Source organism: Zootoca vivipara, chromosome 5 (genome assembly GCF_963506605.1).
Source record: "Zootoca vivipara chromosome 5, rZooViv1.1, whole genome shotgun sequence".
In the NCBI taxonomy this organism is placed as follows: domain Eukaryota; kingdom Metazoa; phylum Chordata; class Lepidosauria; order Squamata; family Lacertidae; genus Zootoca; species Zootoca vivipara.
This window is the reverse complement of record NC_083280.1, coordinates 88,378,546-88,399,591: the sequence shown is the minus strand read 5'-3', so window position 1 is coordinate 88,399,591 and position 21,046 is coordinate 88,378,546. Positions and strand designations below refer to the sequence as shown.

The 21,046-nt window shown below is 43.7% G+C and overlaps 1 protein-coding gene across 3 annotated transcripts in view; it reads right to left on the bottom strand.

The window, feature by feature from the left end:
- Nucleotides 1-744: 744 nt before the first annotated feature.
- Nucleotides 745-21,046, bottom strand: part of ERCC6 (ERCC excision repair 6, chromatin remodeling factor) — a 51,302-nt gene continuing 31,000 nt past the window's right edge. For 2 of the 3 annotated variants that reach the window (XM_035137758.2, XM_035137760.2), the window contains 10 exons: nt 20,858-20,953; nt 19,587-19,805; nt 17,865-17,975; nt 16,709-16,828; nt 16,059-16,153; nt 14,075-14,220; nt 13,316-13,990; nt 10,720-10,885; nt 9,435-9,513; nt 745-8,357 (listed from right to left, as the gene is read on the bottom strand). In XM_035137758.2, the coding sequence (XP_034993649.2) occupies nt 7,926-8,357; nt 9,435-9,513; nt 10,720-10,885; nt 13,316-13,990; nt 14,075-14,220; nt 16,059-16,153; nt 16,709-16,828; nt 17,865-17,975; nt 19,587-19,805; nt 20,858-20,953 (2,139 nt within the window). In that variant the 3' untranslated portion in view covers nt 745-7,925. The remainder of the gene's footprint in view (nt 8,358-9,434; nt 9,514-10,719; nt 10,886-13,315; nt 13,991-14,074; nt 14,221-16,058; nt 16,154-16,708; nt 16,829-17,864; nt 17,976-19,586; nt 19,806-20,857; nt 20,954-21,046) is intronic. The other variant, XR_004693885.2, reaches the window with a different exon arrangement.

Genomic DNA, 21,046 nt, shown 5'->3' with positions numbered 1-21,046 from the left:
TGGTGGCAGAGATTTCTACTTGATCCATCTAATCTTGCAAATCCTATATAATAAAGTCCCTGTGTCTCTGCGTCCAGTCCCTGTGTCCATGCTACTGTGCATGTGCCCCACGGAAACAGGGACTGGACACAGGGATTGGATGCACACAGAGCCCCATCCCCGCGCACTCCCCGTCCCTGCGCACTCACTCGCGCCCTCGAGCCAGGGGGGGGGATGCGGTTCTCTCTTCCTCAACGGCTTCCCCTCCAAACCGCCGTTCCGTGCCTCGCCTCCCGACTAACGGCGCGAGGGGAAGATGGAAAGTGACCGTGAGGAATTTCTCCCCACCCCCCAGAATGGTGTTGAGAGAACATAATGGAAGGCACCATTGGAGATTCCCCCCTCAAGAAAAAGTAAAGAAAGGTGCAGTTATGAGAAGGGGGGGTAGTGTCCGAAGAGGAAAGGAGACAAAATTGGGGGGGGGAATTGGCGACGGTTTGGGGAGGGGGGGGAGAGTCCGACTCTGAGGGGAAGGGGAAGTTGCCCCATGTTGGACCTCCTGCCTGCCTCCTTCCCTCCCTCGCACTCCCGCCCTTCAAGCTCTGGCCGCCACTCCCCACTCGACTGGAGGGAAGCGCAGCCGCAACTTTCCCCTCTCACGGCTGCTTCTTTTCCCCTTAGCTCGCGCAGGCAGCGCGTCCCGGAGAAGCCCCGCTCACTTCTCTCTCTCTCTCTCTCTCTCTCTCTCTCTCTCACACACACACACACACACACACACACACACAAACCGCCCACCCGCCGCCACAGCAAACCACCCAGGGAGAGCCTGGGGCCCTCAACGCACATCCCCGCCGGTGGAGGCAGCGACGGGGGCGACGCCTGCGCGGTCCCAGGGCTTCCCCTCCGTTCCCGCTCGGCTAGCGCCCGTTTACTTAACGGGCTGAATGACACTAGTTGTTTATAATGATCTCCTTAATTCTTGCAATTTCTTGACTTTTCAGTCTTTTAAGAAATTATTATTCTTTATTAAGGTAAACCAACAAATAACACATTTCATACTCAACCTCAACAACATTATGATGGTAGTGTTAATATCATTAACATAAAGGTAAAGGTAAAGGGACCCCTGACCATTAGGTCCAGTCGTGACCGACTCTGGGGTTGCGCGCTCATCTCGCATTATTTGCCGAGGGAGCCGGCGTATAGCTTCCAGGTCATGTGGAAATGACAAAGCCGCTTCTGGCAAACCAGAGCAGCACATGGAAACGCCGTTTACCTTCCCGCTGTAGCAGTTCCTATTTATCTACTTGCATTTTTGACGTGCTTTCGAACTGCTAGGTTGGCAGGAGCTGGGACCAAGCAACGGGAGCTCACCCCGTCACAGGGATTCGAACCGCCGACCTTCTGATCAGTAAGCCCTAGGCTCAGTGGTTTAACCACAGCACCACCTGGGTCCCCTATTATTAACATACATGTAAATAAAAGATGCAGCAATTGCCATAAACTTGGATGGCTTTGTAATATAAATAGAAAAATTCATGGATAGATTTGTGGAGGTTGCAGCTATGACTAAGTCCTTTCTTTGCCACTGGAGGAGAGCATGCCTCTGAATTTGCTGGAAGTCACAAGCGCTGTTGCACTTATATCCTGCTTATGAACTTCCCTTAGGCATCTGATTGGCCCCATTGAGAACAGGAGGCTGGACTCAATGAGTCTTTGGCCTGACCCATCTTACATTCGTATTGCAGCCTGTAATATTATTGTAGCCGAGAACACAATGCCACAGACAGGAGACATTGAGGATGGCAAACTTCATTCCAATCACCTGGTGCAATTTCCTTGGTACTACACTTTCTGAACTTCACATGTTGATGCCACCCATGAAATTATGTCCTGGAGAAGATCTGATATGTGCTCTAATTTTCGTGGAATCACAGTACCATCGCCGTAGCGTTTCAGTGTCTCAGATTGCAGACCCTTGGGAGTTGGGATGCTTCAACCATTAGTGTTAGATCCTCCCTTTTCTGCCTGGAAATTCCTTGGCCATCTGTCGGAGAACTTGGAATGCATCCAGCTGATTCTGCAGGGAGATGCCACAGAAGCGATTCCTGCGGACGGAGCAACTGGGCAAAGTCTGATCTGTCCAGGGATGGCCCAAGACATTTTGCTGCCTGAGGTGATTTCAAGCACAGAAGCCAACTGGACTAATAATTGAATTTTACTTCAAGCGGCGATGGGATAATGTCCTCCAGAACACCTGAGCCAAATTAGGAGATGCAGGACAGGCCATGTGGCAATGTATGAGAATAGCTGGGAGAATCAGGGGGAACGGCTGGGGGCTCCCGTTGCCCCCATGCCAAATTTGCCACCCAAGGCAGTAGCTTCGTTTTGCCTAATGGCAAGAGTAGCTCTGAATCACCTATTGAGTTCAACTCATTACTGAATGTGAGCTTATCATGGTCCCACATTGCTTTGAATATTCTGAATTCACTACTGAGCACAAATGTGTAGCTCTCAAGTAATAATGTACACCTTACATTTCCCCATTTGCTTTTGATCCTTCACATGGTTATGCCTGAGCTTTACCAGTACCAAGAATCTTTCTAACTTCCTCAAAAGCTCTGAGTAGCACTCCAGTTTATTATTATTAGTTGGAAGATACCCTGAGAATCATCAGGTTTTAGTCCAACCATCTGCAATGCAGGAATATGCAGCTGTCCCATATTTTCCTTCAGAAGCAGTGAGATTACGCAAGCAGATAGAAAGCCCAAACTTTTATTCAAAGTATTGAACTTGCCTCAGTTCTTTTTTTACAAGTTTTCTTGTACATTTCCCCCAAGAGATCAAGCTGATGGCACTTCTAGATGAGTTACCACTTTGTGGCTCCTGGGATCTCGGTTGCAGGATATGCCGATGTGGTTTGCAGTCGGGGTCGGCAAAGGTTTTGTGGCTTGGGCCGGTTCACGGTCCTGTAGACGCCGCGGTGGGCTGGAGTGTGTGCGCGCGTGCATGCACAAACACTACTTTCGGCGCTCCTTCTGGTGCGGAAGACGCGTGCGCAGCTTCCCATTAGCTGTAGGAGCTTCCTGCAGCCAATGGGAAGCCGGCCAGTGCCATGGAAGGCGGTCCCCGTTCTGCTCCGCACCGGTTTAGCACACGAGAGCCAACCCTGTGGGCGGTGGGGGTCCATGGGCTGGTTAAACAACCCTCATGGGCCACTTGTGGCCCATGGGCCTTAGGTTGCCAACCCCTGGTTTATGTTAAGGGGAATTTGAGTTTAAGCAGTTAACGTGCAGAACAACTGGCCATTGTGCAGATTCTCCTGGAAAATGTGCACATAATCCTTCAATGAAGAGGGAATCATTTCCCAGTAAATACAGTGGTACCTCTACTTACGAATAACTCTACTTACGAATGGAGCTCTGTCCGCCATCTTGGATGCGGTTTAGATAGGATTTTTTCTACTTACGAATTTTTAGATAGGGTTGCTTCGACTTACGAATTTTTTCTCCCAATGCAATCCTATGGGCTCTGACTTACAATTTTTTTCGACTTACGAATGTGCGTTCGGAACGCATTAAATTCGTAAGTAGAGGTACCACTGTATACATAATCTCCAACAGATCTTGGGACATGTCCATATAGCAACTCAATTTTGTACATTCTCTTTGGGAAATAGGCATAACCTTCAAGAAGGTTTGGGGAATGTGTCTAAATCAATTGCATTTTGCATATTCTCCAAGCAATATGTACATTATACAGTCATTATGCATTGTCTCCAGGAAACATGCCCCCCCCCCAATTTCTTGTTCAGAAATGTGCAATTTATACTCTCCATTCTACCTCTTCTGGCCCACTGCCTAATCTCACATCCTCTCCCACTGATCAGCCAAGCAGCAAGTTTATTTGGGCTTCCAAATAAAGAGAAACCTTTTATGCAGTCCAGCCCCCTTTTCACTCTCTCAGCTGTTTCCCATGAAGTTGAACAACACAGCAGGGGCAGGTTGCAGGGAGAGGGAAATTTTCAACAGCTTAGGAAAAAGCTCAACAGCACCATGTATTTTGGCTTCAGAGAAATACTATGAAGTGTCAGTCAACCCCACACCCTTTATTTCTAGGAAATGTCCATCTGAGCTTGGATATGGGACTTCCAGTTTACAGGCGTTTACATATTTATAGGAATAAACTTGTTGCAACTAGCTTATGGTTAGTGATAGAGATAGAGTGCCCCATGTCTATCAGTGTTTTGCAGGAAGGATTAAATGCATATGAGGAAACTCAGGTTGCAGTTAAAGCAGATTAAAGGGCTTTGCTGCCTTAGCAGACCAAATCTACTTATAAAAGAACCCCTGGACTCTTTGCTGTTAGGAAAGTGATGGAGAAACGCATTGAAAATTGGGGAACAAGCAAATGATTAATGGGAAGAGGTATGAACACTGGGAGTGCTGGCTGACAACCCACATGGAACCAGGTGGTTTTCTCATAAGCTTGCTAATCAGTTTATTGGACAATGAATGCACAATCATTACTAATCTGGGTGGGATCCAGCTGTCATCCACGAAGGTGGAACTTCTGTTGCAAGGAGCAGGATATTGCATTTTCCCCACACTCAAGGTTAAAATCAATTGTTACTGGAAACACGTCATTCTTTCCCCAACTAAGAAACATAAGCAATGGAGAAGTGGATGCTTAATTCAGATTCGCGAAAGGGAGCCACACTCTGAAATTCAGCCAGCTGGTCACTCGTCCCCCAGCGTTTGGCTAGTCCGTGATGTCAACAGCATCAAAGAGAACTCAACAGTATTATGAGGACAGCTTTGGTACTGTTGCAGAGAAGTGTAGAAGAGCCTGTTCTGTTGCTTACATGACAAACTGATATTATTTCTTTCTGAAGACACACTACCAGTGCTTTTTTTTCCTTCTAAAAAAATGTACTCTCATTCTGTCTGACACTCAGGAAACACTGTAACAGGAAATGAGGCTGCCATCAGGAGTAGCAACGGAACTGACGATTCCCTGTGCTAGAGAAGAAACTAAAAATTTTAAAATTTTAAGTTTCTTCTCCCGTTAGATATTTAAGGGTATGCATATTCCTGCAACCCCCCCCCCCCAGAAAAAAGCATTGCACACTACTAAGAGTATTTATACTATGCATTACTAAGAGTATTTATACTATGCATTAATTTTATTGTCACTGTTTTCTGGTCTTATTATTGCTATAAATTTCTATATTATTGTAAGCCTCCTTATAACACAATTGTTTTTTTTAAAAAAAGGCAGGATATAAATCTATTCAACAAATAAAGAAATAAAAAATAAGTTTTAAGTGTGCTCACTGAATGATGAGCTACTTGCCTGGTGAGAAGACTGCTGACATCACAAGAGGTCTAGGTAGATCCAAGAGTGCTAGAATCAGTGGCCTCTCTATATGCGGGTACTACGGTATAACAGTGGGCAAATGAAGTGAAGGACTCTTGGAAGCCCAATTTAGGTTGCCATGTAGGTTGCTGAAATGAAAGGCATCCAAATGTTTTTTGGAAATCCTTTTTATCCCCATGTGTAGGGCTGCTTTAACAAGAAAATCTGCAATTATGCTGTTTGGAGGAAGGGCTTTGGTATGGTAAGTGCCGGGGAACATTTTGGAACAATGTGAAGCAGATGGACTCCACTTAAATCATAATGGAACCAGATGCCTCATACTTGAAATCCAAAAGGTTGTAGAGCACCTTTTAATTTGGCAGGGAGAAGAAGTTGACTGGTGAGGAGGGCATCTGGTTTAGGGTGATTCAGCCCTTTAGATTCCGTTCTAATCTAACCCTACCCCAAGTGCTTTATGTAGGAAATCCAGAAATAAAGCACTCTCAAGCTGATGGTTCTACTTCAAGACTTCCTGCAATGGAGAACCCATCACCCTCTAGGCAATTGTTTCCATTGTTGAACTGCTCTTAATCATCAATATTTATTTGAAGATTCAACTGATACCTGCCCTCCTATAACATAAACCATTCAATCTAGTTCTCTCCTTGGGTGCAGTTGGGAACAAATCTTTGCTCTCTTCTGTGCGACAGCCTTCAGGTATTTGAAGAGTGCTCTCGTCTTCCACCTATGAAGTCATCGGTGAAATTTGGGTAATATAGTTTGTGACTGTGTAAAATTACTGTTGCATTACTGTTGATTTTATCCACGCATATGGATAACTGTCCTTAAAATGGAAATACTGAAGGGCAATGTACGGTTTTTTAATTAAAAAAATTGCATTGCTATGAAGGAGAAGTGGGGTGGGAGCAGCAGATATGCTCATTGCATAAAGCTCCGAGAGATATTATCAGATGTATATTTAACCAAAATGGTTAGATAACTATCAAATTCAAGGTGATCTTTTAGCTGAATGACAAACAGGACAGTGACCTATAAAGCAGATTTATTTGTTGTAGGTGCAACTTATTTTATCAAAAGAGCTACATGATTGTAGAAGTGCTTATTGTTGCTTATTGTTACCAACTGCTTCAGTGTTAGTGGAGTATATGGTAGATCTTGATATTTTTGGCACACAAAATATTTTTGATATTTTGTTTTTCTGCATACAAAACCCAATATTGACATACCGGTATTTCAATGAATGGAGTACCACTAAGCACAAAAATCTCAACAAAATGAATTGCCAATGTTCTTGCCTCTAGATCTTCCGTGGTTTATTTCTCTTATTGCCAGAATTCTGCAACTGAGAGTAATAATATCAGAACGACCACATGCATTGCCACCAAAACCAGGAATCATGTCCATTCTTTACTCAAAGGAATTGATAAAGACCGTCAGTTACTAAGGCTGCCTTATATCAGGGCAAACAATAAATCACTAAACCTTTTAAAAATCATTTTCTGGCGTAGTGGTACCTCTACTTACGAATAACTCTACTTACGAATGTTTCCACTTACAAATGGAGCTCCATCCGCCATCTTGGATGTGGTTTAGATAGGATTTTTTCTACTTACGAATTTTTAGATAGGGTTGCTTCGACTTACGAATTTTTTCTCCCAATGCATTCCTATGGGATTCGACTTACAATTTTTTTCGACTTACAAATGTGCGTTTGGAGCGCATTAAATTCGTAAGTAGAGGTACCACTGTACTGTGCTTCAGGCTGCACTTTAGATAATAATCACCTGCCCATAATTCTTGGAGTAACAAATGCTCAAGTTCCTAATAGAACCGTACCGCCAAAAAGAAAAAGGTGCTGTTGGATGAGGCACCCTGTACAAGCTTGTCTCGGTCATATTCATTTAGTAACCAAAGAGAGAATAATGATTTCTCTCTAGCCAAGCCTATGGTTTCCAGTCACCGCAGCAAGATAGGCAGTCGAACGAATAACACCAAGAAACCCCTAACCGAGTGTGTGAGAACTTCTGATATCGAGGGAGACCTGCCCCTCCGTCATTGCTAACACCCAAATAGGATGTTGAGTCCCAGATCTAGACCAGTTAAAATCCGGCAGTAGAAAATGTTATCATATACAGATCACTTCCTAAGAATGTACAGTGCATATATATCTCAGGATCAAATGCAATTATTCTTAATATTGTTAATCACTGTGATTACGCACCCGGTACCCACCTAAGATGTCATCACGTCAATACGCATTCGGACCAACAGCTTGTGCTTTCTGATTTTTATGGCGTAGGTTATCAGAAAGCTGAATGGAAATCCAGTTATAAATCAAGTATTTTGAGTCCCAGTCATGTCCTTTTGCAAAAAAAACCCCAACAACACTTGGCTGCTAGTGCTGCATTTCGAGGTAGACAGCATTTCATGTGTGAAACAGTATATAAAGGTATTTAAGCAGAGCACCAGGCACCAACCAGCTCACTACATATGATGAGCACAGCATCACTTTAAAAGCTGACTTAAAAGAGTGTTTGGATGGAGAGCACGCATCCGGCAATAATACGTCAGGTAAACTCGGGTTTTAAGTTCCAGAGTCCTTCCCCGCTTGGCCTCCTATAAAAAGTGCAGAGGTTTCTCAGGAGCTCTCGGAAGACCGAGGACTGTTCCACAGTCAGTTTTGATTCAAACTCCTGCAGTATTTCCTGAGTGCTGGCTTGACCAGGCACCTGGGCCTGGAAAGCCAAGAAGTTTCGGACGTCCATCAGTAACTCGTGATGTTCTGTAGCTACAGAGGGCACAGCTGCTCCCTGCTGGAGATTCTCCTCTGTTTGACTGTCAGTTCTCTGGGGTACAATCAGATGGTTTCTTTCCCTCATTTTAGCTAGCAGAGATGACGAGTCCATGGTATTTGAAGACTCTCCTGCTTCCACCCTGCCATCAAAGTGAGTGGTAGAAATATTTCTGCTTTTATTCTCTTCTCTCCTTTTCTCAAGATCCTGCAAACAGAAATGGGAAAATACTGACGGAAGCTCTCATATACACAGAACCTCATCCCCTTGTGAAAAACAGCAGTTTATAGCTAGAAGAACAAAAATCTTTTGTACATCGCGAACTGCCAAGGAAGTGTGAGCCCAGAAGTTTCCCGGTCAATCTTTCCTTGGTCACAAAATCTCTGTGGCTTTTATAGCTTAGTGATCAAGTAGTGGAAGGGTCAATATCACACCAGCCCTGTTTTACACTATCAATTCAAGTCATATTGGACCTATCGAAAATCTAGAATAAATATATATATAGGAAAGCATTTTTAAAATGGCAAAGGAGAAGATAATTTGCCAATGCAATGGGAACCTGTTGAAATTATAGACACACAAGATGCTATTGTGAGAAGGTTTGGGGTAGCTTTTCATTTATACAAGTTTGCACACTTATGGTGCCTTCTGTGAATGAAAGGGACCCTTCTGTCTGCACAATGGCTAATCTGGATCCAGCCAATTGTGATTTGAAAACACACAATTCTAATTTCCTTATTATTTCCATATATACACAGAAATTGTGTGTGTGTGCATGCATGTACACATCATTATATTGCTGTATAATGAGTGTAATTTATAATAATTATTTGTAGCATATTTTATCATCTCTCTAGAAGATCAAATTACATATTCTGTGCTTCACTGGAAAGCTATGGTTTTTTTTTAAAAAAACTGAACAGTAACAGATGTATTTTGTTAGCGCAAGTGTTAGCACTGAACGCTGACAAATATATCAAACGACATCACATTAAAGTGGCAATCACTTTGCAAAGGGTGATATTTGTCTACATTTTGATAGCTTCAATGGATTACATAATACAGGCATGGCTTCTTTTGCACTTAGTTTGACATAAAACTGCATTTTTACTCATCTCAATCTCAGCCCCAGCTGCACTACTGCAAGGAAGGAATAATGTTCCTTTTTTTAAGTTTAACTCAGCTAGATTGACCAGTCAGTAAGCAAATGATGATCTCAGGTGGAATGATGTCAAGCTATGGAATGATGTTGTAGGCTTGTCATATGAAGTGCTTAAATTTCACCTTGCATTTCTTTCCTGGAGATGGAGAGGAGGTAGATTCTGTCACCAAGGTTGGGTTCCTCTTCTGACCAAATCTGCTTCTGAAACACACCAAAGAATTGCGCACAAATTCTTTGCAAATGTATACCAGTGATAAAATAGATAAATGCAAGGGAATACAGAGACCTTTTTCCACCTGTGAGTAACTTTTTGGGGACTGCATGCTCACAGTGGGTGAAGCCAGAGGCAAAAGTGGATGCAGCTGGAAGATGTGACTTTTACTTTGTACAGTAGGTTACATTCCAGCCATGTAAAGGCCAGAGGTTTCTACAAACCTATAGCCATCTTCACACACACACACACACACACACACACACACACACACACACACCACCACCACCAACAACAACAACAAGCAAGGGGCATTATCCTAGTTCAAGGACACATTTCAGCCAGGCAAAGCACTCAGTATACCTGAAGGAGCGTCTCCACCCCCCATCGCCCAGCCTGGGCACTGAGGTCCTCCTCCCGAGGGTCTTATGCTGGTTCCCTCACTGCAAGTGAGGTTACAGGGAACCAGGCAGAGGGCCTCCCCGGGAGTGGCGCCCGCCCTGTGGAAGGCCCTCCCGTCACATGTCAAGGAACTATCTGACTTTTAGAAGACATCTGAAGGCAGCTCTGTTTCAGGAAGTTTTTAATGTTTGATTTTATGTTTTAAAATATGCTGTAAGCCGCCCGGAGTGGCTGGGGCAACCCAGAAAGATGGGTGGGGTATTATTATTATCAATTATCAAAAAGGCTGCAAAGCAGCTCAGGACAGCTTCAGAGCACCTTGCAAATGTTCCGCTTAGACACAAGCCCAGCTCCATGCTGCTCTGTGGGAGATTACGAGGGCTGAAGCAAAGAATCCATGCAGTAAAATGAGTTTAAAATTTGATCGGCCATTTACATTTCTCCTCTTGGTAAAACTTTACGGAGGTATAGCGTAGTGGTACCAGAAGTACACAGTTGTATCTTGGCTGTCGAACGGAATCCATTCCAGAAGTCCGTTCGACTTCCGAAAACGTTCCACAACCAAGGCACGGCTTCCGATTGATTGCAGGAGCTTCCTGCACACAATCGGAAGCTGTGTTGGACATACGGCTTCCAAAGAACGTTTGCAAACTGGAACACTCACTTCCGAGTTTGTGGCGTTTGGGAGCCAAAATGTTCGACTCCCAAGGCGTTCAGCTTCCAAGGTATGACTGTACTTCAAATATATAAACTAGTAAAAGCCAATGAATCTGAAAGTGCGCCATAGACCTTACTTTGTTCTTGCTGGAAAACCAGAAGCGGCTCCCTGATATCGCTGACGAGAGATCTTCAGCACTCTAAGGGCATCCTGAGCAACACGATTGGCTTCTGCTTCCACCAGCACATAATCCGGACTGGAGGCTTCCATAATGGCATCATGCTTCATTACACTGTGTATTCCTGGGAGAAAGGAGGAACATGGCTTGCTTTAAAAAACAGAAAGCGCATTTTACAAGATCAATGGAGGGGCTTAGGCATATGTGGTGCCAGGGGGTGGGGAGCAAGCCCCCCAAACAAGGAGCTCGTGCCCCACCACTTGCCCCCCCCATTTCTGAACCTCTGTCATTAACATATACTGCAATTTCTCTCTCTAGCTCACTTAGAAATAAACTTTGCCCCTTCTGTACACTACCATGAATTTCTTTCTGCTGCTAAGGTAGTGTAAGGTACTGTAGTTTACAGTCATCCTTGAGACATTTTCCAATCTAAAAGAACAGGTCTAAGCGCTAAAGATTAGCACTCTACAATACCATAATTAACAAAACAGGAGAGATGAGTACAACAACTAAACAACTTTGCTGAAGATTTCCCCTATCTCTTTTATGGGAAGAAAAACTTTCGCTCGATGACTCTAGCCTAGCATGGAAAGTCCCCCAAATCCCCAAGTATTACAAATTGCTTTTTACCTAGACTACTATTGCCGTGGGGTGATAAATATGTAAGAGAGGGTAGATAAAACAACATCCTAGTAATTACCACACCAGCCTTGATCCAAAGCATCTAATTAACAGATAATTAATATATGAGAGGTAGTGAAAGTGGTTAAGAGTGCCAGACTAGGACGTGGGAGACCAGGATTCAAATCTCCACTTGGACATGAAGCTCACTGAGTGCCCTTGGGCCAGGCACTGCCTCTCAACCTAACCTATCTTGCAGGGTTCGTTGTGGGGATTAAATCAGGAGGGGAGAGCCATGTATGCTCCTTGGAGAAAAAGGTGGCATATAGATGCAATAAATAAAGCATGCACAGGCTACAAATATGCATGAACTTACATACAAGCTCAATTCAACAATTTACTGGGACTGATTCATGATTTAATATCAGAAGCCCTGAGACCAGTATTGTAACCGGTAGTCAGGGATAAAAATGATCCATACAGAATCACAAGTTTATAAGGAAGCTCGCTGGGTATCGCATGTCCTTACACAAATTCCATGAAGCAAAGGTTCTTTTCCACATGACAATTCTATTTTTCCTATTTTTCCATTTTTTTGGATGTTAAAAAAAACACAAAACCCTGAATCAATATGCAAAACAAGCAAATATATTTAATATTTCTAATTATTGTTCAAGTGGCAGAATTTGGCTTATCTGTGTATCATATTTATTTCATTTATAAAAGTATTTACATGCTGTCCACCAATACAAAATATCAAGGTGGGATACAACTATCAATGCAGGTACAATGGAAGGCAAGAGGCGCTAAAAAAATAGAAAATAATCATTAAAATGACTGCTCGCCTTAAGAATATTTAAACAAAAATACTTGAGCTAGAAGAGCAGTCCACATCTTGGGTCTGGCAACAGTAAATGCTTGACTTCTAGGTGAAGTCAGTTGGACTTCTGTGAAATGGGGTCAACTGTCAGTGCTCTTCTAGATTATATCAGTGATCAAGCTGGGATAAGAGAGCTCAGGGTGTTCTATATATATATATATATATATATATATATATATATATATAAGATTTCTTGGTTTACAAAAGTATGCGCCATGTCTCTTTTTTCAAGTTACATTTTCTGCAGATCAGTTTCATTTGTTGAGACATTAGTGTTACAGTAGGAAGAAAAGGGGGAAAGAGGTGATGGGGGAGTGGTGAGTGGGGTGGGGTCGGGTGGCAATGCTTCTATTCTACTTCGTGTATGTGTGGGGTTTTGTGTCAGCATCACTTGTGTGGGTTCTCTTTACTATTCGCTTGTATTCCTTTGGTGGTGAGAGAGGTTGGGGTGCCCTAGGGTGTGGTTGGTTGTCTCTGATTGGCTGTAGTGAAATTTGTTTTTGTGTGTGAGTGGGGTATGTGTGTGTTTGGATCAGGTTAGCCAGATTGATTCGTATGTTGTTGGCGGGTTCTTGTCGTCTTGTCGGGCTGTGTATGTGATAAAGGGTAACCATACCGGGGTGAAGGCACCTTCTTCTATTTGTCCCCGTGTCAGTTTCAGTTTGTTGGTTAGTTTTTCTAATAAAGGCTGTTTCCCATACTATTTGATACCATTGGTTTATGCTTACTCCTGACAGGTCTCTCCAGTGTCTGGCTATGATGCTTCTGGCTGCTGAGAGGAGGTGGGTTAAGAGTTCTTTGTGTTGTGAGTGGGCATTATTGTCTTGGAAGATGTTTAGTAGGGCCAGTTCTGGGGTGACTTCTAATCTCAGGGGGTTCTTAAAGTATCCTGGGCCCACGTTGTTCAGGGCTTTGTATATTAATACAAGAACCTCGAACTTCCCTGGTAATATCTGGCAGTGCATATGCTTTAGTAGAGGTGCCCCACACTGCCATCCGCAAGGGGCCTTCTGGGCCTGTGCCAGGCTAAATTCTGCACAAGGAGAGAGTTACCTGATTTTTTGAAAAGCTTCTCCAAAACATAATCCTCAGCTTTCTTGGGATGCTTCTCTTCCTCGCTGTCCCCCTTTCGGTACTTTCTCTGCTTCACAAGGTGAGGAATCCGCTGACCCTCAAATCTGGCATCCCGAGAACGTTTCCGCTTCCGTGGCCTGTGCTTGTGATGTTTCGTTTTTGAGGTGTGCTTGCTGCAATTATTATCCGGTTCCTCATTCCCATCCTGCGCCTTCTCATGTATGAGATCACGCCGACTTTCACCAAATATACTCGTATCACCAACTGGAAAGGAATCCAAACATCCTGTGTTCTCAGGAGCTTCTTTCTTCTCCAGCTGTGCTCTGGATAGTGATCCCTCACCACCTGACCCTAAAGGTTTCTCTTCTATTCCACTAAATGGATCTGTAGGAGCAGCTGCCGTCATCTGAGCATCGCTTTGGGGAGGACTGCAAATCCGAGGAGACACTTCTGTGCTGTGCTTGACTGTTTCATCTGGTTCTGTTGCTGTAATAGGTGAACTTACACGCTGTCTTTCCGAGAAGGAATCTGGCAGCCTGGTGCTTGTGGGTGATGTACGTCCTGCAAGGCGGTGCCGTCGCTCAGAAGAGTGAGGCAAGTTCACAGCTTTACGCTTCAACTGCCATTTGGGTGTTGGAACATCCGAGCCAGTGCCTGAAACGAAGTACATAGAAAATCATTGGCTGCTGCTATCCCATGTTTTGTTGTGCAGAGGCTACAATTCCTCATCAGACATACCTGCAAATATAGCACTGGTTTCGGTCCCTTGTGCCCCATCTGGGCTGCTCAACGTAAAGAGTTCATAGAGGTCGTTTGATTTGAAGAAGCGCCTCTGCTTCGGATCCTTCAACACTCTATTTGTTAGAAACTGTTTGAAGATTTGTCTGGGGGGAAAAAACCACAGAATTTTGTGTTAAGATATGCATAGCTTTCTGTTCAAAGCACTAAACTTAACAATGCGAATTCTACCCCAGGGAACAATTACACAGTGCAGCAAGACTCTTGCTTCACATGGATGCTCCGAGTTGCTTCGGTAACTTTTAAGCAATTCACAAACTGCTAACCATGTGAGTTTACTGCACTTAATTCTCATGACACACCAAAGATATATCCCACGAGACACTGTTTATCCACAGCAGAAAATACAAACAAAAAGGAAACCCCCATAAAAGAGGAGGAAGGGGGAAAGAAAGCTAAATCTACCAAGAAGTTTGGCAGGGGGTCCAAACCAACAAGCTATAATAAAAGTTGCTTCAGTTCCTGAAGGCAAGAGAGATGGTAATATTAAAAGAAAAACTTGAGGGGAGTGAGAATATGGAACTGAGGGGAGCTGTGCTCATCATTAGCCTAAATTCACACTAGTCACCCACATAGTACCTGCTTCAGAGGCTTCCTGAGACAGAGCCAATGTTTTTCTAGTACATTTGCATCCCAGCATCTCATAATAAAAGAACCAAGCAAACCCAGCCAACAGAGGGCAAGTGTGATGATCTTAAATGCTTAGAGACTGGTTAGAATAAAAACAATTTCTTCGGGACTTGAACCTTAGTCTCCTGTGTCAAACCTACAAGCTGTGGCTGTGCACTGGCCTGACTTAGATGTCACAGCCAAACCATGGTTAGGACACCAGGAACATGCTGCAGAACGTATTGCTTTTCTTTTCTTTTCACCTCATCAGTGAGGCCAAGAGAGGGGTCCTGTCATCTGGGCAGCCCAGGACCTCCATACTGCTAACGCAGCAGCTTGACTTCACCCCTTGAGCTACACTCCATTGACAGAGGGATGCCAACAACAGCAATAAGGCTCCTCCTCCGCTTCCAGGTTCACGATAACCCTATTTACTGTGACATCTAAATCAGACAAACTATGGTTGTTACCGAGCATAATTCGCAGAAATTACAGTCTGAGATAGGCTCCTAATTCTGGCTTGGAAGTGATCTATGCTCCATACAAACTTACAGCAGATTCTCAGGTACTGAACCATGGTTTTGCTAATGATGTCTAAGCCGCTTATTTCAGGCACAAGCAGCTCCTGCCCTACTTGAAGTGGCTACCAAATGTCATTCTCTACTGTCAGAAAAAGCTTCCTAAGGCTTGTCGGATGGAAAAAGCTAGATCCAAGGATACAGGTTTGTGTCAGTATTTACAGAACCAGGGCATGCAAACTTTTGTTACACTATACTGCCAAGCCTTTGGTCCGTTCTGGGATAGGGTGGGGTGATTTTGAAGGAAGGAATGAAAGAGAGGACACCTTTTCTCTTTCCCATGTCTCCAAAGACCTTCCTTTGTGTGCGATGTGCTTTGTGTTCAGCCCCAAAACCGAACGTTTTCTAGCTATATAGTAGCTGCATTCACCAAGATATACACAAGCAGCATGCACTTCCAAGTAGCCCCCATCCTGCCACTGAGCTCCTTGCTTAGCACAAATGGGGACACACAAGCCAAGACATACCCTTTCCCTCAGCCCTCCCCCCATCCATGGCTGGAATTTCTCCTTGCACATGTTGTCGGCATGGGCTGAAAAAAGAACACGATGCAGCAAAACAGCTGAAGCTAAGCAGGTTTGAGCCTAGATGGAAGGCTGCCTGGGAACCCTTTGTACACTGCTTTAAGTTTCACAGCAGGGGAAAAAACGGCAAAATACAAATGTAACGAATAAATGCTGTACCTCAGAGCTGCACCTGGTGAAACACTAGCAAGTCAATGCGATTGTGCCACTCACCTGTGGTAAATCTTTTCTTCGATAGTACCAGCAGTCAGAAGTCTGTACACGGTTACTTCTTTCATTTGGCCTATTCTCCAAGCACGTTCACGAGCCTAGAATACAAGGAAGTGTTTTGCAAACGGCATTTTCAGACACAAAATTCCGGTAGCCAGACCTAATTAAAAACATTAACTAATGTGCTTAAAAGCAGCCACATTGCCGCCTTTAGGAAAAAGAAGCAGACATGTGGCCCCAAATCCAGATCAATACTGCAGAGGAAGGTGCGTTCATCCTTCTCTCACTTTGCTGCCTTCCTACGAAAAACAACTGCTATTTACCTTCTCAAGACCATGTAACAGAGCCAATTTTTGGCATGAAAATAGTTCAGGGGGAGAGGATTAAATCCCGCTCCATCCGGGCAGTGATTAAAAACTGGACCAGGATTCCCACAGCTACATTTTCTAAAGGAAGAGATGTGAGTGGTTCTAAGCACATTTGGCTAAAACACCTTCAACACATGGATGTGCAGACTGCAAAATCACAGCAGTTAAACATCCTGAGCCTTGCATGCTTCTGAACGGTCAAAGTTAAGACATCCTGGCTTAAGGCAGATGTTGAACTTTATAAAGGTACATCTCAGATTTAATATTCTTTTCCATGAAACTTACCTGAGTGTCTGTGCTGGGATTCCAGTCGGGGTCATAAATAATCACTCTGTTTGCACCCGTCAAGTTAATACCAAGCCCACCGACTCGAGTGGTAAGTAGGAATACAAATAAGGATTCATCCTGTAAATACATACACCACAAGGCACATTTAGGAAAAGTTTAATAATGTGTTTGTAGGTCTTTCCAGCCTATGGATGCAGTGAACGTGCTTCTTGGCTGCCCAAGGCTGTAAAATCATAAACATTTTGACTTGGGAACAAATTCCACTAAAATAAAGCTAAAACTAACTTACGCCTGTGATTCACATATAGTAAACGTAGTCATTTGCATGTGTGTTCGAAGGAGCAAGGCCAAACATCTGCACAGTTCAAGTGCTAAGAATTATTATAAGCTGATCAAATAATTGTTGTGACATGAGAACCACTAGAACCAAACAGAATAGGTTGAAGGAAAACCTTTATTCATTGTTCCGTCTGAACTGTGAAACTAAATTTAAACCCTGCCAGGCTTGAAATTCCAGGGGGGGGGGATTTCTGCAGAGTTTTAAAAACTATTTAGGAGCTTTGGAAGTGATAAATAATAATCACAGTACAGTGATACCGTGGTTCTCAAACTTAATCCGTTCCGGGAGTCCATTCAACTCCCGAAACTGTTCGAAAACCAAAGCGTGGCTTCCGATTGGCTGCAGGAGCTTCCTGCACTCAACTGAAAGCCACATTGGACATTTGGCTACCGCAAAATGTTTGCAAACCAGAACACTTCTGTGTTTGCGGTGTTCGGGAGCCGATTTGTTCGACAACTAAGCTCTTTGAGAACCAAGGTACCACTGTAACTTTATTTTACATATTGGTGCATCTTCGAATCTCATCCTTTCCTGTTATGTAGCAGCAACAACAACAGCACCAGCAATACTACTACTACTACTACTACTACTACTACTACTACTACTGGAACCTGGTAAATGTTTTGTTATTTTGAGTAATCCTTCATTCAAAATGTGTTGGGAATGTTGCACCTCTGTATAATTCCAGAGGTTTCCTACAAGTCTTTTTATCTGTGTCTTGCTCTTCTTGTTAACCCTTACCAAACTGAACGCTTAATTCCAAGCTTCTCCAATGAAGATCAGAGACCACGTGGCTGTTCCAGAGTTTCTTACCTCATTAAATCTTGCAATAAGGGGTTGCCTTGATGCCACTGTTGTGGTGCCATCCATCTTGAGATAGGAATAGCTTCTCTGCTTCAGAAACGCTTCAAGAATGTGCAGCATCTGCAAAATTGAGGGGGGGGGAGGGAGATTTATGCTGAGCAGGAAAACAAAATCAAAACAGTCACTGTACAGCATAAAAACTAATGGCAGAGATCATGACGATGATGACTTATTAAATGTCTATACTGCCACTCATCCGAAGATCACAGGGTGGGTTACAATATAAAAACAGAAAAATACATTTAAACACTTCTCTCGTACAGAAATTGTTTCTGCCTATCCATACCTAATAAATACAAAGCAGTTTCTAAGTAGGACATTTCCCAGCCACAAATTAAAATCCAGATCTAACCAAAGTTGGTATGTGCAACTGAAATTAAGAGTAGGGAATGCTCTTACTAAAGTATCAAAACCTGATTTTATTTATTATCTAATGGACTTAAAATTGAAGATTCACTTTTACTCCTTTTTTTTTATAAAAAAATACCAATTAATCCATTAGCTATCTTATTTACTGGTAGGTATATTAAAGGCTTGGTGCTAGCAGATGTCAGGGAAATTGTTCAATATATATTGACAGTGGCATGAGGAACTATCTGTTATAATTGGGGGTGGGGGGAGGACTCTGACACTGGAATGGTAAAACTGATCAGCAGAGTCATAAAGGTGAGGAAATCTTATCTCTCTGTCGAAAAATCTAGTTTTCATCACTGAAAACTGGTGTAAGAAGTGCAAGAAAATGTAAATACACACATATTGTTGAGAATATTGTGAAATATTTTATGTATTGGAAGCAATTGGCATATGCATTTCTATTTGAAATCTTTAGGTGGTTATATGTTGGAAATTTGCATCTATTTATCTACTACCGGTACGTATCTTGCTAAGTTGTACCCTGTTATTTTTTATTTTTCTCAGTGCAGTGGTAAAGGACCCCTGACAGTTGCGAACGACTCTGGGGTTGTGGCACTCATCTCGCTTTACTGGCCGAGGGAGCTGGCGTTTGTCCGCAGACAGCTTCTGGGTCATGTGGCCAGCATGACTAAGCCGCTTCTGGCGAAACCAGAGCAGTACACGGAAATGCCGTTTACCTTCCCGCCACAGTGGTACCTATTTATCTACTTGCACTTTGATGTACTTTCGAACTGCTAGGTTGGCAGGAGCTGGGACCGAGGAACGAGATCTCATCCTGTCGTGGGGATTCAAACCGCCGATCTTCTGATCGGCAAGCCCTAGGCTCAGTGGTTTAGACCACAGCGCCAACCGCACCTTGGTTTAAGAACAGCCCTGTTTACGAACTATTCAATATACAAACTCCACAAAACCAGTAGTGTTCCGGTTTGCGAACCTTACCTCGGTTTACGCACGGAAGGCCTTATTAGGGAAAGCGCGCCTTGGTTTAAGAACAGCTTTGGTTTAAGAACGGACTTCCGGAACGGATTAAGTTCATAAACTGAGGTACCACTGTATTGTTATCATGTATTTATTTGAAAAATATAAACAGAAACATGTGTGCATATTCCCCAGGCATGTCGATCAGAACTACACAGAACCTTGCCCCTTGGCTTTAAAGCATTGTTTTCTGGGAGGATTCTGCAAACAACTTTCTAGTGTGCAGCATCAGGTCATAGCTGTGGACTTTAGACAGAAAAGATGCAAAGCATGACTTACCTGCCGAGACTGACTAAAGAGAAGTACTCTGTGGCCTTGCTTGTGCCATATTTTCAGCAGAGACTCTACAACTATCATTTTCCCAGAACGCTTCCAGAATCCAAAATGGTCTTCTTCATTCAATTCTTCATCAGGGACACCCTTCAAAATTTTAGGGCCACCGGAAAAGAGGTCTGGGTGGTTGCAGATCTTTCTCAGAGCCACCAATCCGGAGAAAATCTACACAGAGGACAGCCAAAGGTTTATTCTCTGCATGTTCCAGTCCTTCCACATTTAAGCCATCATAACAGATCAGAATGAAAACAAGTGGCCACTGGAAGAAGGTTTTCAACAAGAGACTAGGGCTCTTATATTGTAACATATCACCAGCTAAACTTGGCAGTATATTATGGCATCAGGGAGAAGGAAAGACAGCGGGGAGGGGAAAGGCAGTTGCTGGCCACACAAGACGATTAGTGTCACTGTGGGCAACTTCTGCCTCTTCCTGGTGAGGCTGGGCAGGCCGTGCTGCCTATAAGCCTGGGTACTGCATAGCATGGCACTGCGGAGCTGGAACCGCCAGCTGTAGCTCGTCTCTTGCTGCTCAAGAAGTGCCACCATTCTGCCTGGCGCAAGGAGGAAGGAGGCAGCCTGTCAGCGCTTGCATGGCCAGAAAAAGTTATGAAGGTGCAAGGCAGGCAGGCAGGCAGGCAGGCAGGCAAGCACCACTCCCGAGGCTGGTAGCTGGGCCGCGGAGGGCGAGTGAGCAAGCACCAGGTGGCCTATTGAAGTGCGCAATGCTGCTGGCACGAGCAGGGACTTGCGATACATTGCCTGATTGGAAATTCTGAAATCGCTCTCACATTTTTAACTTTAAACCGGTTTCAGGCAATGCACTGATACATCTCCCAGGCCTACGAGAGACGTTTATTTCTCCCTCAGTAAAACCACGATAATTATCATGCCAAATAAGTTATGCACTACCAAAGATACTGGCTGCAGAATTCACTCGTTCAATTCCACCGCCTTTCCTACAGCGCTTGTTTTCACTGAGACATATGCACTACATGAAGATGCAGCTCCTTACAATGAAGAAGTTGGCCAGCCTGAATTTAAAGGACTTCTTTGATAACTATAAAGGTAAATATGCTATGTTGTCGGTTCTGTCAACTTCTCATGCCTAGTAACTAACCCTCCCTTAGTGCTCTGCTAAGCTGTTTGACAGCAAATGGAAAAGATGAACTTTTCCCTTTCATGCTATCTGGCAAGCCAATTTCTTTCTTTGCACTGACCTGCATGTCTCCATTGAGAATCTGATAAACCTCTTTGGAATCAATAAACGTTTTGTACACTTGGTGCTGCTCATCTGTCAAACGGCAAAACAGTACCTAAAAAAGAGACACTTCAGACATTATTACACGTAGAAAGTATGGAACTTTACTTAACATGAATGAAAAATACAGATCCTTCCCCAAGGAGTT